This window comes from Pollicipes pollicipes, unplaced genomic scaffold, assembly GCF_011947565.3.
Source record: "Pollicipes pollicipes isolate AB1234 unplaced genomic scaffold, Ppol_2.1 Scaffold_4002;HRSCAF=4701_pilon_pilon_pilon, whole genome shotgun sequence".
In the NCBI taxonomy this organism is placed as follows: domain Eukaryota; kingdom Metazoa; phylum Arthropoda; class Thecostraca; order Pollicipedomorpha; family Pollicipedidae; genus Pollicipes; species Pollicipes pollicipes.
The window spans coordinates 6,633,385-6,652,024 of record NW_023596420.1 but is presented as its reverse complement, the minus strand read 5'-3'; the positions used below and the strand labels follow the sequence as shown (position 1 = coordinate 6,652,024).

The 18,640-nt window shown below is 53.1% G+C and overlaps 1 protein-coding gene across 1 annotated transcript; it reads right to left on the bottom strand.

Moving 5' to 3' along the window:
• Positions 1 to 2,865: 2,865 nt before the first annotated feature.
• Positions 2,866 to 18,110, bottom strand: LOC119093278 (gamma-butyrobetaine dioxygenase). The gene is made up of 9 exons (XM_037216217.1): positions 18,017 to 18,110; positions 12,587 to 12,705; positions 12,147 to 12,277; positions 9,216 to 9,397; positions 8,396 to 8,633; positions 7,694 to 7,882; positions 6,751 to 6,999; positions 4,676 to 4,848; positions 2,866 to 4,009 (listed from the first exon to the last, which is right to left on the bottom strand). The coding sequence occupies exons 2-9, from the start codon at positions 12,696 to 12,698 to the stop codon at positions 3,928 to 3,930; spliced, it is 1,356 nt and encodes a 451-aa protein (XP_037072112.1). The 5' UTR covers positions 12,699 to 12,705; positions 18,017 to 18,110; the 3' UTR covers positions 2,866 to 3,927.
• Between the last annotated feature and the right edge of the window lie 530 nt (positions 18,111 to 18,640).

Sequence of the window (18,640 nt, the reverse complement as noted above, 5' to 3'; positions counted from 1 at the left end):
CTGTGGTCTTTGCTGGCCATGAAGTGTCTGTCTTTGGCCAATTTGGATCCATTTCATTGACCAACGTACGTTGTTTTAGATCCAGTGTCGCGTTAAGGGGATCCTTAAGGGGTCCCTAAGGGGTCCAGGGGGTCCTTAATCATCTCCTTTATCATCAGCTGAAATTTATGGTCCATAGGTGTTCGTGACTCGATTATGAGACTCAGCGTCCTCGGGTTATTTGGCCATTTCTGTCCCTGCGGCCACTCCGTAGTAGCATCGTGACTTTTCAGGATGTCTTGACGAGGCCTAATTGCAATGAATATTCAGCGCGTTACGCGTCTCAGACCCCGCAGACATCCTTTGCCTATGACCATATGATCAAGCGACTAGTCTCAGACCCCGCGGACATCCTTTGCCTATGACCATATGATCAAGCGACTAGTCTCAGACCCCGCGGACATCCTTTGCCTATGACCATATGATCAAGCGACTAGTCTCAGACCCCGCGGACATCCTTTGCCTATGACCATATGATCAAGCGACTAGTCTCAGACCCCGCGGACATCCTTTGCCTATAACCATATGATCAGGCGACTAGTCTCAGACCCCTCGGACATCCTTTGCCCTATGATCATATAATCAGGCGACTGTGGACTTCATTGGCAGAACAGTGTGACAGCATGTGCCGGAGTCAGCCTCGTAGTCTCAGGCTCCTCAGTCCTCCCGCGGGTCTCAGGCTCCTCAGTCCTCCTGCGGGTCTCAGGCTCCTTCAGTCCTCCTGCGTATCCATAGTCTTCGCAATCTCCTGATCCACGCCCTGTGCCTTGTCATAAACAAAGAATGCAAGCACCGGTTCTGCTTCACCATTGTCTCTGAACAGCTTGCTTCGACAACTGATGTTATCCTGTTGAACTGGCCGACTAAAAACAGCCACGAGGTTATGCTGGTCGATGCGAGCAAACGGATGCAAAGATTCGAGATCGGAGTGTTTTTTATGCCGTGGATGGAAGGAAATTTTCGATCTTTCTAAAAAGTTTGTCTTCTTTTGTTTGTCTTCTTTCGTTTCCATATAAACTGCACTATAATGGATGAAAGAAGGAAAAAGGGCGAACAGTAAAAACAACAGCATCATTTTTAAAATTATGCCACGCGTTTTCAGATGACGGTCTAAAGTCGAAGTGAAAAACCACTTTTGGAGTATCCTGCGTTGAACGACCCAGGGACTGACCCGAGTTAATTTTGGGCGACCGCAGACCTGCTATGCAGGCGTTTGAACAAAAGTGACGGGATCGCAGCTCCCAGCGATTCTACGGAATTCAGGCTCGTCGAGTGTTAGGTTGCTGCTTTGCTCCATGGACATTCAAACGGATGCAGCCTTCACATTTTTGTTTACTATTATACGAACAAATGCGTTCACTTCTACCGAAGCTTGAACAATTATATTAACCTAGCGCAACAGCATTCGCCACATCCCTTACAATAACCGAACGCGTTCTTGTCGCGTGAACCGGCGATTTTGTCAACAAGGCACAATACAATTTAGTTGCTTTTATTCCCTCTGCATTCTGAGCGTTAACGGCTGGTGCAAGTGTGTCGGTAAATATATGTCTTTACTACTGCTGCTACATATCTTTTTATCAGTTTACAACCGTTTTCGCGTACTAACGTTCGTGGCGTTGCCACTCCTATTTCTAGCGTACGCCCAGCGACCTCGCTGTGATTAAGACACTGTTTACTCGTTCGCCCATACGGATTTAGGCCAGCAGTGTGGGGTGGACCACACGAGCGTGGGGAGGGTTTGCAGCGCTGATGGTCGCTCATACACCGCCCACTGTGGTGAACGGAAATGTGTAGCCAGGCAGACCTAGCCATGCTTAAAGTCCTGACAAAGTTTGCTGCAGTGGACGCCCGGGCTCAGCGATTGCGAGATCCAGATTAATTCAATCACAGGAAAGGTTCAGACGGGGCCGGCTGTGACGGCGGGATACTGACAAAGACAAAGACAAAGACAAAGACAAAGACAAAGACAAAGACAAAGCGGGACACTGCAGAGGTCTACACATAGAGCTATCTGACCTTTGTGATCTGTGTGACCACAGCCAATTCTAGCTTAAGTTATGGATTATAGCAGTGGTTGAGGCGGTAGACTACGCCACACTTTGCACAAATACCAACAATGGCCAGCGGTGTACCAAGACGTTCGCCTACGAGGCACATCTTGCCAACGATTCTTGCTGCTTGTTTCCGGCGGTTCTGGAGAAGTGATCCATGAGAAATGCTTCATAGAGCAAGCGCGGAGTCTGGACCGGACACACGTGGGAATACAGTTGACGTAAACTTTCTAGACGCTTCTTTGTTCCAAAATGACTTGGAGGCTGTCATGCAAGAAGTTACTCTTACTTAAGTGAGTTAAGTCCGAAGTTAGTTAAGTTAGTTCACCCGGAGCATCGCTGCGCTGTAGATGAAAACTAGCGCCCATAGTCCCACCGTGCCATCGCTGGAAATCTTGATTTGCAGGAGAGGGTATACGCTCTTATCTGGCCTAAGGTATACAGAAAACGTCATAGGCTTAACACATTTTTAGGGGTATAGAGTGTGGTTAATAAAGGTAAGGACAGCGGGGGCAGTCCTCCCGCTCCCCATTCTCCGGAAAATGTAATCGCAATCTTACGTCAGTAATCTTGGAGGGGTTCGAATCACCCAAATCGCACGAGGATCTCCGGTCCTGTTGCTCATCTGAGGGCCAAACACGTTTCGTTGAAAAAATATCGCAATTTGCTTTTATTTCCAAAATGCATCTTGTAGATTTCTGTGCTGGAAGAACATCAAAGCCGACGTTAGAGGACTTCTCTCAAATCCCTTACATGTCTGAAAATGTGGAAGCAATCGACCCTTGTCTATATTTGCGCCAACGCCGTCAACACAATTTTGGACATGGATACATGCTGCCAGCAGCTCAGATCGACACATCATACAGGTCCTCACATTTCATCTCGCGTCATCGAAATGCATTACGGCACGTGCAAATGCCTCCTGCGAACGAAAGTTCGCGATTTATTTTAAAAAATCAGAGCGATGCCGAGACAAATATCGAGCAGCTTTTTGACGTTTCTTCTTGGAATGCCACTTCGAAAATGCTCCCAAATATGACATGTTACGGAGACAATGCGTTGGCGCAAGCGCCTTTCGCTAAGACGGCATTTAGCATTCGGAGCATAATAGGCAAGTGTACCCGGAGATAATTCACCAGATATCATACCACACGAGAGCTTGCCGCAGACCAAACGCTCACGCTTGATTCCACGACGGACTGACATCTAAAATGCGCACATAATTTAAAGCACATTATGAAAGCTTGGTGCTTCGCGGTGAGACCGGGGAAGCCGGTTTGCCGTTTTCCATACAAACGCCACCGGGATGGCTTGCTACACATATACATCAATACAGCCCTAACTCACAGCGTCGTCCTAGCGCAGAAGGTGGGAGGACATTAGACATCGTGGGGCACACGCGAAACAGCCAGCCAATTCTGAGTGTCAGTGGCACTGGGACCGTGGCATTTTCGCAAAAGGAGCATACAGTGAAATGCACCACAAAGTGCGTTACAAGCACACGAACATCCGAGACAGGATTGATGTGCACGACACCACTACGTTCACGTTGAACTATTACCACACCCAAAATTGAGTCTTGACAATGTACTTCGCACTAGCACGTTTTAACATAAAACGCATATTCCAGCAGCCGGACGCGGGACCTCCACGTCCCAGCTTGTCCTTATGTCCCCAACAAGAATGTTTCGGGACGCTTCTCTGTACTTCTAGCTCATCACTCCCCCGCCGCGCCCGTCCGGGCCCTCACTGGTTCCCCTCTACGAGAAGAGGCTCTTCGCCATCAGCTGGTTCCCTCTACAGGGAGAGGCTCTTCGCCAGCAGCTGGTTCCCTCTACAGGGAAGGCCTCTTCGACAGTAGGTGGTCGTACTTGGAGAAAGCCTCGTCAATGTCCACATAGCAGCCGTGCAGGTGCCTGCCGAAGCGCACACACACACATACGGTCACAGTGACAGTAAGCACAAGCAGAGCGGACCGAACCAAGCCACTCACGACACCCGGGAGTGCACCACGTCACAGTCCGACGACCACACTGACAACTACAACAGGACCGTTCCACGTTTCCGACGGCAGTTCCACGAGGGATCGATCCACGTAACAATCCACTGCCGCACAGAGGGCCGTTCTGCGTTACAGTTGACAGTTGCACAGAGCTGTGACACTTCGCGTCACAGCTGACAGCCACACGGAGGATCTTCCTGCGTCACAGACGACAGCTACACACTGCTAACCTAGCGTGGGCGAAGCTGTCAACCCGACCCAATTCACCGCGCGTAACGTCTTACCATTCCAAAGTCATCCACTGCGCCTGCTGAGCCCATGACACTCCAGCTGCCACTCTGACTTCGGTGCTCCTAAAGCGAGCCTGGCCCTCTCACAACGGGACCAAATACAGTCCAAGTACGGCCATACTAACTGGGCAGCCTGGCCTGACAGCTGACGAGCTTCCTCCACCCTGCCCCCCCCCCCCTCTTCACCAGTCTCACGACATCCATATCTGCCTGCTGATGCCCTCGTGACCTCCCAGCGGCCGGCCGTGTCAACGGCGGCTGCCCCGAGCCGTCCGCCCGACCACACGCACCTGACCACGCGGGATGGGTCGAACCCGGTCCTGCCGTGCAGCACGCGCCGGTTGTTGAAGGCCACCAAGTCGCCCGGTTTCAGATGGAACGCCAGCTGCTGGCTCTCCTCGCGCATACGCTGCGAGAAGAGCTTGTAGGCGTGGTAGAACGGCACCACCACGTGGTCCGGGGCCTGTCGGCGTTTTGGAGGACTGAGGTGCTGTGGCCGCCTTCAGCGCGGTGGATGGCAGGCGGTGTGATACGGTCGGTTCAGACAGCAGCGATGTGAGAAGGATGACTTTGGAAACTAACACGAACTTATCCGTGTGTCTGTGTGTGTGTGTACGTGTGTTGTGTCGGTAACGCCAGGAGCAAGCTGCGCATCTGGGAAACCAGAGGAACAGGGTTCGATTTCTCGCGGTGCCTGCCATTCTTGCAAGTGTGCGAGGCTGGCGAGGCGGTCAAGTTCCAGCAGCTGAGTTGGCCGTAAAGCCCCAGTCAACTCCAGGAGCGATGTTCCATGTTGGCATCCACATTGTGAAGTCTATCATTTGTGAAGCGCGCGGCGCACGTACGCTGCGACATGAACCGATCCCTGACGCACCCACACCAAGCAGTCCACAACATCCCTCGGGACCGACAGCCTTCTGTACTGCTTAGTCCTATTCGCCGCCGCCTTTCGCACGATAAACACACAATCTGAGCGTAACGGCGCAGCGCGCAGTATTCTAGCACGCACTCGTACCAGCGCGACCTGCCGAACTGCGCATGCGGAGACAGTCCGCCCCGTCAACAAGCAGATCGCGACGCTCATTCTCGGCGAGTTGACACAACCCACGGACAACGCGGAGGCCAGGGCGGTAATTGGAGCGAACTTCGGCGAACACGTGACTTCCAGTACAGCCCACGCTGCGCCCCGCGCGTCTGGCGCCATGCTTATTTGCCTGACGACCGACCCAGCCCTGGCCATCGGCCGCCAGCTGCGACAGCGCAGGGGGTGGGGGCAAGGTCCGGTGGCTGGCGACGGCTGCGCCCCCCCCCCCCCCTTCCCCTGACGCAGACCAGCCCTGCAGGCGTGCCGGCCAGCGGGTTAACATTAACAACGGCTCCAGCCGGCGACCGGGCCACGCCCTCCCGCAGCGGGCCCCCGGCTGCAACTTCGCGTACCCTCCGGAGCAGGCCGATGGCTGTGCTTTTGTGTGTTCTCCTACAGTGCGCCACCGGCAGATGCCCTGTGCGCCCTCCTACAACACCTACACCACACCACCGGCAGCATCACTGCGCGCCCTCTTGCAGCAGACAGATGGTAGCGGCTTCGTGAGGACTCTAGCACGCCAACGGGCAGTGGTCTCGTGCGTGGGGGAGGGCGTGGGGGGGGGGGGGGTAGTAGAAAAGGCAGGAATGGTTTAAGAAACATGCAGCACATATAAAGCGACACGGTGCTTTTCTTTAGCGCGAAAAGGGAATGAGAAATGGATGTCTGATATAGCCCAGACGTGCCGGCACCTAAGGACACGCTGATTTGTGTTTATGAAATGTAACGGTTCTTTTTCCGTATGCCGCTGGAAAACTGAAGCTTTGCACTCCAAACAAATCCAGTAAAAACGTTTGGGCGCGCGACAAAGAACACGACGTCCAGACCCCGTGCAAGGCCAGTGAACAAAGCACAACCCTTATCACGCTCGAACGAGGTTACCGCCGTCCACTAGGCCTCATCGGCCTTACTGGCGCCGCTCCGTCACCGCCTGTCGCCAGGGGCGTGCGCACATGGTAGCCGCCGGAGTCACGTGCCCACCCATCAGTCACGTGCCCACAATTTATGACACGCGTTAAAATGCATGTGACTTTACGTCGACGGTTAGAAGTTCGAGGTAGCACGTACAGGTGAGAAGACGGTGAACACGAGAAGCTATTCTAAGAAACGCAAGACACTGCGTGCGCCTCCGTCGCGCTAAACTTAGTATTTCAGTAAAAACACTTCAGCTGCGCCCCCCCCCCCCCCCACACACACTTTCAACTCCTCCGTGCGTCCCTGCCTGTCACCAACGGTCTGCCATGGCTTGTCACCGACGGTCTGCCACGGCGTGTCACCGACCTGCAGTGGTCCCATCGTGCGGTTGTTGTAGTGTATCTCCTGGACGTCCCCCTCCGGGTTCGTCACGATGATGGGCCACATGTTGCTGTAGCGCATCTCCTTGTTCTTGATAGAGAAGCGGATGGGTGTGGAGGTGAGGATGTGGTAGGCCGACGGCTCGTTCTCCTCCATCCACTTGGCCACGCGGAACCCGTCGACGAAGAAGGACTGGCCGCCGGGGTCGCGTCCCAGCTTGTCCGGATGCTCCGCCTGTGGACAGCGGCGGAGGGTCAGCAGGGCGGCGCCGAGAACACCACGGACCATGGACCGTTTGCATTACCTGTATCCTTCCTGCGGTCCCCATGCCATTCATAGCCGTCGCTCCGTACAGCGGCGGAGTGTCAGCAGGGCGGCGCCGAGAACACCACGGACCTCGGACCGTTTGCATCACTGTATTCTTCCTGCAGTACCCTGCCATTCATAGCCATCTCCCTGTACGGTGGCTCACTATAAAGGTGTTAAATAGCACTCGTGACATGTTTGCTCGCACTTGTATAGCAGTCACGGGGGCGACGGCGAAAACCGCTGCCACCAAACGGCTGGTACGTCATCCACAGGAATGCGAACGTCTTTCGGACTATCTGAGCATGTCAGTGTTGGATCCCTTGACGTCTGTGCAGTCTGCGCGGTATAAGACCTTGTAAGTTACGCAGGTCTCCTTCACATATGGCAGCATTCAGGAGGTCTGATGGAGCAAACCCCTTGGCGAAGTCAAACAGTACCTTGACGGTGTCAGCCACTGACAGCGTACGGAACAAACATCAACACCAACCATCACTTGATCCAGAGTGACTCTGTACCCATTCCTCCACAAATTATCGCATACTAAATACACCTGCGCCTTGGTACCCGGTGCGCTCGCAGCACAGAAGGCGCTCTGTGCTGCCACGGGAGGGCAGCGTACCTGCAGACAGTGGAGCAGCTGCATGCCGGGCGAGTTCTCGCGGTAGTTCATGTCGGTGTGCAGCTGCAGGTACAGCCCGGTGGAGAACAGGTGGACACCTGGCGTCGGGTCCATGCGCACGCTCCATGTGGCACCGTACTGCGTTTCCTTGATGTAGGCGAAGCGGTCCACCACGCGCTTTAGCTGTTCCTGGAGAGGACCAGGGGGCGGGCGTGTTGGTGACACAGGTTGTGATGTGCGGGGCGCTTGGGAACTCCAGTGTAAGGTTCCTTTGAATAAAAGGGTTTAAATCTAAGCACTCCTCCCTTGTATGCCCATCTTAGCTGGCAAACCCTCGAGACCTGTCCGTTCTCAACTACGCACATGTGCTCGTAGTTCGCTAAACAAGACAAAATGGCGTCTTCTGCCGCTCGGCCACGATCAAACCCGTCGTCCCCTTAACAGCGTGCACTCACTCTGTCAGCGTGCACTCACTTTGCAAGCGGACACTCACTCCGCCAGCGCGCACTCACTCTGTTGACGCGCACTCACTCTGTCAGCGCGCACTCACTCTGTCAGTGGGCACTCACTCTGCCAGCGTGCACTCACTCTGTCGACGTGCACTCACTCTGTCAGCGTGCACTCACTCTGTCGGCGTGCACTCACACCGTCAGCGTGCATTCACTCTGTCAGCGTGCACTCACTCTGTCAGTGGGCACTCACCCTGTCAGTGGGCACTCCGCGCAGCATGGCGAATCCGTACTTGTAGAACATGTCCAGCCACTCGAACATAGCGTTGTCCGACTCGACGAACTCCTCGAACTCGACCTCGGGCAGCCGCTTCTGGATGATGTAGCGGTTCCAGAGCGTGAGCGGCGGCCGGGGCCGTACCCCGTCCTCCTCCAGCACCGATGGCGCGTTGAACGTGTCGTGCATGAAGCACTGTCCGTACCGGTACAGCCTGTGCGGCCAGAAGAGGCTCAGTGTTAGACGCTGGGTAGACGTGTCGCCTTGGGAAGGCTGTGCGGCAAATGAGAGAGCCAGGGAAAGGTGCGAGATGCGGTATGTGGGAGACGGCGGCATGATGACTTGCACAAATGATGACATGGCACAGGCGCTGGCTTTGCAGATACGGGGGCGCAGCAGTCACGCGACGCCAGGCCGTGGACCCCGGCACGTCACCGCCGCGTCAAGGACGCATGGCAACACGGCCTGCGGTGGCCAGCTGACCTCCTGCACCCGGCGACCAGCGCCGACCAAGCTAGCGGGAGGAAGGGCGCCGCCATCGGTCGCGTTGACCTCGACGCCCCCTCCCGCCCCGAGCGCCGACGGCGTCGACGGAGGCTGACCGGAGAGTGCACCGCCAGGGTGCCGCGCTGTACTGGCGCTCTGATGTCCGCTGGTGTGTGTGTGATTAGGAGCATCTTCCGGCTGACTGAACGCGCCTACGCATGATGATGGATTCCATTTTCCCACCATTTGTATCGGAGCGCGTGACCAAAGTTGACAGCAGCACCACCACCTCGCCGCATGGTCTACGCACCACGAGTTGTCGAAGTGGGAGACGTGCTCGCCGTCCCGGGAACTCCACGTGATGACCAGCTGGTTGTTCTCGTCGATCTGCAGCGCCTTGGGCTTGATCTTCGAGTCGATCGAAGGCGTGTCCAGCAGCTTTTGGCGCGTGTCCACATCCACGCAGGACGGGCACTTGCAGTTGTCTCTCAGCTGAAAAGAGCACATGCCAACGTGACATCATTACAATAATTTTAGTGCACATGCCTGGACATCAGACACGCCCAGCTTCATTCACCAGAGGGACTCCCGGTCTATACAAATGGAACTAAAACACAAATAAACATTTTGGGTTTCTCCGGACAACTGTTTCCGAGAGAACCAAAGCTATAAACATGACGCTCAGATGCGATAACACATCTTGTTTAGCATAGGTGCATTACGGCATGCTTTGAAAGGAGGACTGCATCATCAGGGTGCGGTTTCCAGCATAACTGGTGGGCGTAACAGCCCCTCGTCTCAGCCTGACCGACCAAAGGGCGGGGGGGGGGGGGGAGAGGAGAGGGTGGTGGAACAGGCAGGCTGCTGTTGCTGGGCCTCTCACACCACCATGCCACCAGACCCTCAAAATTTGAGTGAAGGTACGCAAGTTTCATGAAGATTTCCAGGTTTTGGTGGAGATTAGTAGGATTCCGCTAGCTGAGCCCCCCCCCCCCTCCGCCCACAATGGGTTTAGCGAAACAACGACTCCGATAGTCGAGTTTTGCTACTCAGAGTTGCGCAGGACTCGCCTTACGTTTCATAATGGCGGCAACGTAAATTCATGCACCTTTTCAACTTTTGAACAGAATTTAAAGGAAATGTTTGAAGATATTGAAGATATTGAAGGAAGCATCAGATATGATGAAACAAGCTGACTTGCAACCATCGGTGTGTTTTTTAAGTGGAAAATGCTGCACGAGACAGCACAATTCTGAATTTAGTAAATATGCTCCTCAATGCATCATGGCGTAATTACGTCATCGTGCCATGCACAAGATTGATTGAAAGTTCAGTGACGGCCGTTATGTCTCAAAATCGCGCTTACGAACGCCAGATATGAATGCCTCTTGGCCTCGATCGCCGCACGGCTGATGAAATGGCAGGGTTTAATCCAGCGTTATTGTAACGTCATGACCGCCAAAGTGACTTTGAAATATTCTCCCAGATATAACTTTCCTCATCTTCGCGGCCGTGTAGCTCAGAAGTCAGAAAGGCTGAGGCCTTAAAAGGACAGGACTTTGAGCAGCACCGAAAGGTCCTCAGGATGACTGTTGTGATTCAAAACCCCATGTAAACGCGGAACACCTCCTCTAACAATGCCAATGAATATTTCGTTAAAAATCAGGATTAGACAAAACGCAGGCACTTGATACACCTTCCCGAAACCACCCTAATCAGCTAAACCACCCTAATTTCTAACCTATCTCAGGCTCCAACCTGCCTTTCCGCTCCAAACCCCATATTGCAGGGCGAAAAGTTGTTAAAGGTTTTGCAAAAGTGAAAGGTGAGATGGAGTGCCGGTTGGGTCCCCAAGACGACCGGGGATGGCCGATACTGGCCAGATGCTGCTCCCCCCGCCATGGCGGGGCGCTTGGTCCAGCGCCCAATCAGGACGTAACGCGCCGTAGCAATGAGGTCTCCAGGATTGTCTCTTCACGTCCGTATGCATGCCTTATTGAAAGTGTTGTAACTGGGAGCTGGCGTTTGACAGGCTCACGCACTTACAATGGTACCGACCAGCAGTGCGCTGGCGCAGAATCATACCACAAAAAGCGTGGGCCGGACCTCATCATGACGTTCTTTCCTCACTTGTATCATCTTATGGTAAACGTTACCATTCACGAGAAGCGGCTAGCTCATGACCCACCCAACACTAGTAATCTCTCTTCTTAAAGCATCGCAGCGCCTTTTTAAGTGTCTGACGCGGAGCGCTGAAGAAGCGATCGAACGCTGAACTCATCAAACTAAAGAAGGGATTGTTCCATATTTGTATAGGGGTTTGAGCTGAAATTGTCATCCTGAAGATCATTCCGTGCAGTTCACAGCCCTGTCCTTCTTAAGACCTGAACACTTCTAGTTTCTGAGCTAACGGCACGCGAAGATGTACAGACTATTTCAGGGATATTTTTCAAGGCCACCCAGACATCTATAGCGCCATAATAAGTCATTCCAATCCTGTCATTCCATGGGCCGTGCGGCGATCAAGGCCAATAAAGTTGTAATTGTCGAGTCATTAATATGTGGCGTTCCTGAGCACGATTTCCAGATACAACGGCGGCCAATGGGCTTTCAATACATGTTGTGCCAGGTAAGATGACGTAATTAAACATTGACGCATTGAGGAGCTTAATTACTGAACAGAGAAGTTGCGTTGTCTAGATCAGTCTTTTCCACTTAGAAGTATACCAATAGTTAAAAGTGGGCTTGTTTCATCGTATCTGACAATGATAATGAAAAGAAGCAAGTCTTAAGCCAGTCAATAAATCAATAAATGGGACCGAGGCTATACCCTCGCCATCACCGGCCATCCCCCCCCCTCCCAGCCCGCCACCAGTCAAAAGTTAAGTAATAAAAAGACGGGTCAGTTCCTACGGCCGTGTATCGACGGATACAGGGCACCCAAAGAACGGCAGCGTCACCTCATGGTTAGCGCCAGCCCAGTCCCTCTTGTGACCCATTACTTTGGAGCGATGCAGCGGGTGTGTCGGGAGATCGGACTCGGTAAACAAGCCGGAGGCTCTGCCACCAAACTGGGCCAGAGTGCTGACGTGTGTATGGGGACAGCTTGCTTTCAAGGGCCATGACCAGAAACAATAGACTTGCTGACGCGGCATCCAGCAGACGACATGGAACGGGCCCCGGAGGGGCGTGGGCCCGGTGGCACCACGTCAGCCCACCTATCTAGACATATTCAACCTACCCAGATGTATTTGAACTCTGCCGTCTTGTTATCCTCGAAGATGACCTTTGCAGTCTGGTGGCACGCCGGTACGGCCGATACGATGCGTGGGATGTCCTTGAGGTAGACGCTGCCGGCCAGCGAGCTCTTGGCTGCAACAGAGCAGTTCGGTGTGCCGCAGGTGCGGTCGGTTCACGCTAGGTACAGTCGAGGCCAAAGAGCGCAGCATTCTACAGCAAGCGCGCAGTGTGTACATGATAACAGTGACAATTGTCACAGAAGCCAGGTTGGTCGCATTTCCAAAGACGCATGCAAGGCCTGAAAGCCTTGCGGAGGCAACTCTGGTGGAATCAAACATTTACAGAGGCCGACCGGCACGCACGCGCCCATCGGTGCACTGGAAACACTCCTACCCAGGCCAGACACGTGGTGAGCACGTGACTCGAGCCGCAGGCACTGACCTCGAATATGTGGCTGGAGAAGCCGGGCAGTTGCACCGCCAGTTGGCACGCTCCGGCTAAGGCGACAGCCGGCAGAAACGGCGGCCACCACAGCAGACTTCCATGACGCCATTTTGAGTCTGGGGAAAACACATATTCAAACTTGCGGAATAAATTACGTTTTATTCCATCGATCGTTATGCTATCGTTCCCCTTATTAATAAGATGAACAATACAGCTTTCTGGGATGGCGATGAACATCTACTCCAGGAAGTGCCGGCATGGAATGCATATACAGGCGATCGTGTGTCCCGATCACCCACTATTGCTGCGCGGCACAAGCTGCCCGAATAAGATGGACTGAGGGTGCTGCAGAGCAAAGTGACAGAAACGAGACACCCTGGTTACTGGTAACACACGGGCAATGTGTTTCAACCATTTCTTTTTTGCAGGGAGTGTGTTTTTCAGAATGAGCAAAGTGCCGAAACGGTTGTTTCAGCGAGGGGACATCCGCACCTCATTGCCACGTCCCGCGCCTGAGGACGCAGCCTGTGCGCCTGCTACGTCGACAAGTATGTGCAGATCGCTGTACTGTATCAAGGCGCTACATTGCCTTCCCGCCACAGATGCCCCACAGAGGTCAACGGACTGGACCATGGTCTGTGTTGCATTACACGACCATTCCCTGCATCGATGACGGATGACACGGTATCAGATGCGGCGCAGATAAGGCAAAACTGCGCCACTGCCGCACCGGCGGCTCAGATGTCGCTTATTGGGCCTCGATTGCGAGAATCTGCGTCATGTGTCGCCGGATTAAAAAAAGTTAATTTGTTTTCGATCGTATAACATTGCGACGCATGCAGCTGCATGAACAAGTCATGGGATATCACTGTCTTAAACCATATGCCCAAGCGCGAGAACAGCACCGTGCAGCGGCTGATGAGGCGTATTGCCGATCACGTCCTATTACAACGCTCAATCCGAAAACAATTCCCCAACTGAATCAAGAAAGAAAACCGTTGTGCTTGTGCTTGTGCTGAGGCACAGAACCCCAGACATGTCCGGGAAGTCACTTGAAAATCGGCGACATGTTGGAATTTGTCAGCGCTTCGACTGCGGGAGGTCATGCAGAGCACTGGCAGGTGAAAAGGCAAGCCATTCAATATATGTGTCGCTGTGTGAGCAGCCTTGCGAAGAGATTGAGCCAACCAAACGTGTTTACTTATATTTTCCTATAGAGGAGACAACATTGCCCTTAAAGGCAAGACATAAACGCCAGCAAATATCCAGCTGAACTATTGCTTGTTTTGATCTTTCCCTCGTCTGTAACTTCATAGATCACAACGCTGCCATAATGCAGCATCACCATCACGTTTGTGCCTCCCACAGGATGCATGCTAAGGACAAAACCTTACGGATTGATAACAACGCAAAGGCAAAACGCTAGCATTAACAGAAATGAAACCATCCTAAATGAAACAGGTGGGCGTGACGCAAATATTTTACATTTAGCTGACACAACATTTTTTCGCAGGACATTTCGAGAATCTCGAAACCTCACGCAGGCTTACCATCGCCTGACTTGCAGCGCATCACTTGGCCCGTGAGCTCCCGCACGAAACGCGCAGGGAGGGGGACGGAGGGGAGCCGCCGTGGAAAACTACCGGCTCGGCGCGGCCCATGACGTCACGTGTTATTGACCAGACACCTGCCCCTCCCTCTTCGGTGTCGCAGCCGTCTGAGCGCCGGGCCATCGATCAGCTGGCTCTGGACCGGGCCGCTGTGGCGAGCTCGAGGTGCCGGTCGAGGGGACCGGGGCGCTGAGGCCAGCTCGAGGTGCTGATCAAGGGGACCGGGGCGCTGAGGTCAGCTCGAGGTGCCAGTCGAGGGGACCGGGGCACCGTGTCCAGCTCGAGGTGCCGGTCGAGGGGACCGGGACACTGTGTCCAGCTCGAGGCACCAGTCGAGGGGACCGGGACACCGTGTCCAGCTCGAAACACCAGTCGAAGGGACCGGAGAGCTAGGGCGAGTTTGAAGTGCCAGTCAAGGGGACCGGGGCACTGTGTCCAGCTCGAGACACCAGTCGAAGGGACCGGGGCGCTGAGGCCAGCTCGAGGCGCCAGTCGAGAGGACCGGGGCACTGTGTCCAGCTCGAGACACCAGTCGAAGGGACCGGGGCACTGAGGCCAGCTCGAGGTGCCGGTCGAGGGGATCGGGGCCGTCACAGGCCCCGTCCGGACGCCGAGGGTTCCACGGTGTAGTGATGTGCTGAGAGGCTCTGTCACGCAATGAACACGCATAGCGCGGAATCAGTGATACATGTTTGTTGGCTGTGGACTAGGTCTGCAATGTGTTGCGCGACACGTGCCATCGCTGCGAATAGCTGGACGTTCAGAGCTCATCAATGGCGGTGCCGGACATGGGACTGAGTTCGGACTTATGAACTGTCCGAGATCGGTGATGGAAATTAACTCCTCCCACAGCCGAATGGGACTCAGTCTCACCAACATGAAGAAGAAAAGTCGGTCAAGTCGGCAAGAACTACAATTTCATTAATACCTTTACCCGAACGAAGATCAACTGCATATATACATATATATATATATATATATATATATATATATATATATATATACACACACACATATATATATATATATATATATATATATATATATATATATATATATATATAAGAATCGTCTATGAGTCAATTACAACCGAAACATGTTAACAACAACCATTACATTTTTGGTGGCGTTGGATGTGTTACAAATGGATCCCTGCTGTCGGTATCACTCTCGTTGTTCTGTTTCCTTTGGGGGCAGACTTCGGGGCTTCGCCCCATGGCATCGAACTTTTGAAGCTAACCATAACAAAACGTGACGGATTTTGATGTAAGTACGGCTAACATCGGACATGTCATACAAAATTCGTCAAAACCTATGATGCAATCGTCGAAGCGAGCTGAACAGAAACCATGGTGGTGCGTGTTGTGGCGTTACAGAGCTCTCGCACTGGACGAATATCTGCAGAATTTAGCAGGTCACGTTATTTAGATTCGGGTACGGATCTGACATGGGCTACCACAATGTTCTGTGCATAATCCAAACAATTGATATGCTACCGCAGATGTAATGCGTGTATTAATGTGCTCCAATGGCTATGATGTTATGCTCAGCCAAAATGTGCGCGGCTTAGACTTTTCAAAATCGGTCTCGTCGCACTCCGCATTTTTGACGCTTTTCTTATTCGGTCAAATCCACCCCGTAATCCATGGGTTTATCCAAGTCGGGACAGGTCCCGTTAGCCATTCGGTGAAATTGCTGGGCGATGTGCAGTGTCACCAACATCACCATAGTCGATGCGCGTCCGTTATCACAGGACCGTTCTCCCGTCGGTGGGATGCATTCCCTGGAGCCTCCAGGCTTGCTGACAACCGCGCTGCCGCAGGTAGCCAATGGATCAGCAGTTCAGCTCTCCCTTGTCAATAAGAAGCTTTGAATTCAACGCTTCAACGCCGTGAACTATAATACCCTGTCATGTCACAGGGCTGCCACTCTCTCCGCTTTTTATCTAGTTCGATTCGACCCGGTTTGGTTCAATATAGTCCGCCTTTTTGGTATACGTCTATCTCAGTCGAATCGCCAAATCGCATGACGGTCTATGGAAAATTTTTGTAATCCGCTTTGACCTATTTCTATAAAATTCGCGACCGGGCGTACTGAGGCGAATTCTTTACGGCAATGCAATCGGGCTCAATCTAAAACATCATCCCTCAATACTCAGCTCGATGGGTTTGATGAAGACAATGCTGTCTTATGACCAGCATCTCGGCGTCTCGGACGCGCAGCGAGTGAGCCGCAAAACAACATGCAGAATCCATAACACGCTTGAGATCACTGACACCGGAAATGCTTCACTGATCTGTAGCAACAATTTCATTGCCACCGCCAACCGTGATTTCACAAATATCATCCAAATAGCTGACACAAAATCTACGAACACAAGTTTAAGTGACGCTTTACCGAGTTGTGGGCAATAAGCGCGACGTTGGTACTCCAGCCAGGGGATTATAATTACAGCAATAGATATGAGACAAAATGCGGCGAGAAATATGACAGTGAAATATCACGATGTTGCGTGTTGTCGCACCGAGACTCACCTTTAGGGAGCAGGTTATTCCGCAGTTCACCAGCGATTAACGTCACGCATTGTTGCGCAGTTAACATTGGTATGCATAATTGACTTGAATCCAGATAACACAATTGCTACATAAACGTCTTCAAGATGAGGAATTGAGTCAGCCAAAGGCTTTTGGCCAGGTCAATCTGGGCCGGCATGCGTAACTCGATCAAACAGTCAGTAGTCAAAATTTTTTAGGGCTTTTCTGTGGTCTGTTGTAGGCGTATTTCGTCAGGTGTCGCAACCAGAATGACTGCCACCGGAATCGATTGTGAATTTGAGCAATGCCACCGGGTCGGAATCGATTCAAAATCAGATTCGACCAGACCGGGCGCTGCCACCGACCACGGCTGTTGGCAACAGCTGCCCATGGCCAGGCTGGGTCGAACGGCGGGGCGGACCGTGCCGAACATTCTGGTGCATTCAACTTTCGCCACAAGATCCAGCCGGTGGGTTGTAATTGAGCGATCGGGTGGTGAGATTCGGGCTAGGGAAAAACATTGCTTAGAGTGAGCTATGCACCAGAAATTCACTCAAGACAACAAAAAATCGGAATGAATTTATACCATGCGACAGTTTGTACCGTGCCACCTGCATTCGGTAAAGGCCAAGTTAGGACCAAAAAGTTAGAACCAAGCAGAGACCAAGTGGAGCGCAATCCAGTTCAAGCCTGCCTCGAAACTAGAACCAAAGTGCCGTCAAAACGAGTGGATTCAGACAAAACGTCAAGTTGGCGCCCACGGACCCGAACTCGCGCTGCGTGCATAGGCTGCTCTCAGAATTTGACTCAGTCGCGAGACATCAAGATTCGGACCCTGACTCCGACTCAAGACCTTAGCCAGGTCGACGGAGTGGTCACTCACGTGTAATTGGTTCCCCATTCAAAAACACAACAGAAGTCTCGGCTCGATGCAGTCGGGGTTACTTTACACCTGTTGCCAACTCTGAGGCATGGGGCGTTCGCTTGTCGGCGGAGCATCGGCTTTGCTACGCTGAGGCTACCAACAACCCCGCTTGGTCACCTCCCCGTATGAGCTACCACCATTGTGGCCGGGTTACGTAGTAATGTCAGAGAAACCGCGCTCTCTCTGCTTTCCGGCACGCTAAACCGTCCACATGGAACGCGCGCGGCCAAAAACACAACGTGGTCATCCCACGGGCGCTGCTGCGTCGTCACGGCCCGCCCTTTGTTGGAGTCGACATGGACCAGTGTCATCTCGTTGCCACAGAGAATGTGCACCAGCGGCAGACCTCGACACGTACCTGGGCACGCAGCAGCGCAGTGCAGTTACCGTACTGTCCCACCTCCGGCGGATAGCTCACCAGCACTGGCCCCGCTCAACACCGGCGAACATTTGGCCTCTGACCGGGGGAGGGGCTGCGACCCCGCGCATGCGCGCAGCGCCACCTGTGGGATGAGTTATGCCAAACGGCCAGTTCATGCTGCTGGCGGGTTAAGTGCGCGTGCGCCGATGGGGTTCGATCGCAGATGCTCGTTCATGGCTGACGCGCAGAGCATTCAGACGATGTGAACGCTCTATTGTTGAATGGGAATCCTGCTTTCATGATTTAGCGCTGTCCCGAGTTCCTGTTGAAGCAGTTCCTGTAGTTCCTGTTCCTGTAGTGTCTGCTCCGTTGTTTCTTCGGGATGAACTTCAAAACTTAAGGTCGATCGCAGCGAATTTGCAGAGTATAGCATAGCAGAGTGTTACGGTTCCTGACGGTGGGCCACTCAAACTCTGACGGGGGCTTGATTTGCAGAGGATAGCATAGCAGTGGTATGGTTCCTGACGGTAGGCCACTCAAACTCCGATTGGGGCTTGATTTGCAGAGGATAGCATAGCAGTGTTATGGTTCCTGACGGTAGGCCACTCAAACTCCAATGGG

Excerpts from the sequence above, each read along its gene's own strand:
- LOC119093278 (XM_037216217.1), bottom strand. The coding sequence starts at position 12,698 with ATGGCGTCATGGAAGTCTGCTGTGGTGGCCGCCGTTTCTGCCGGCTGT. Across the intron at positions 9,398-12,146 it reads CAGAGTTCAAATACATCTGG|CTGAGAGACAACTGCAAGTG; the intron begins GTAGGTTGAATA and ends TGCTCTTTTCAG. Across the intron at positions 4,010-4,675 it reads GACCCATCCCGCGTGGTCAG|GCACCTGCACGGCTGCTATG; the intron begins GTGCGTGTGGTC and ends GCGCTTCGGCAG.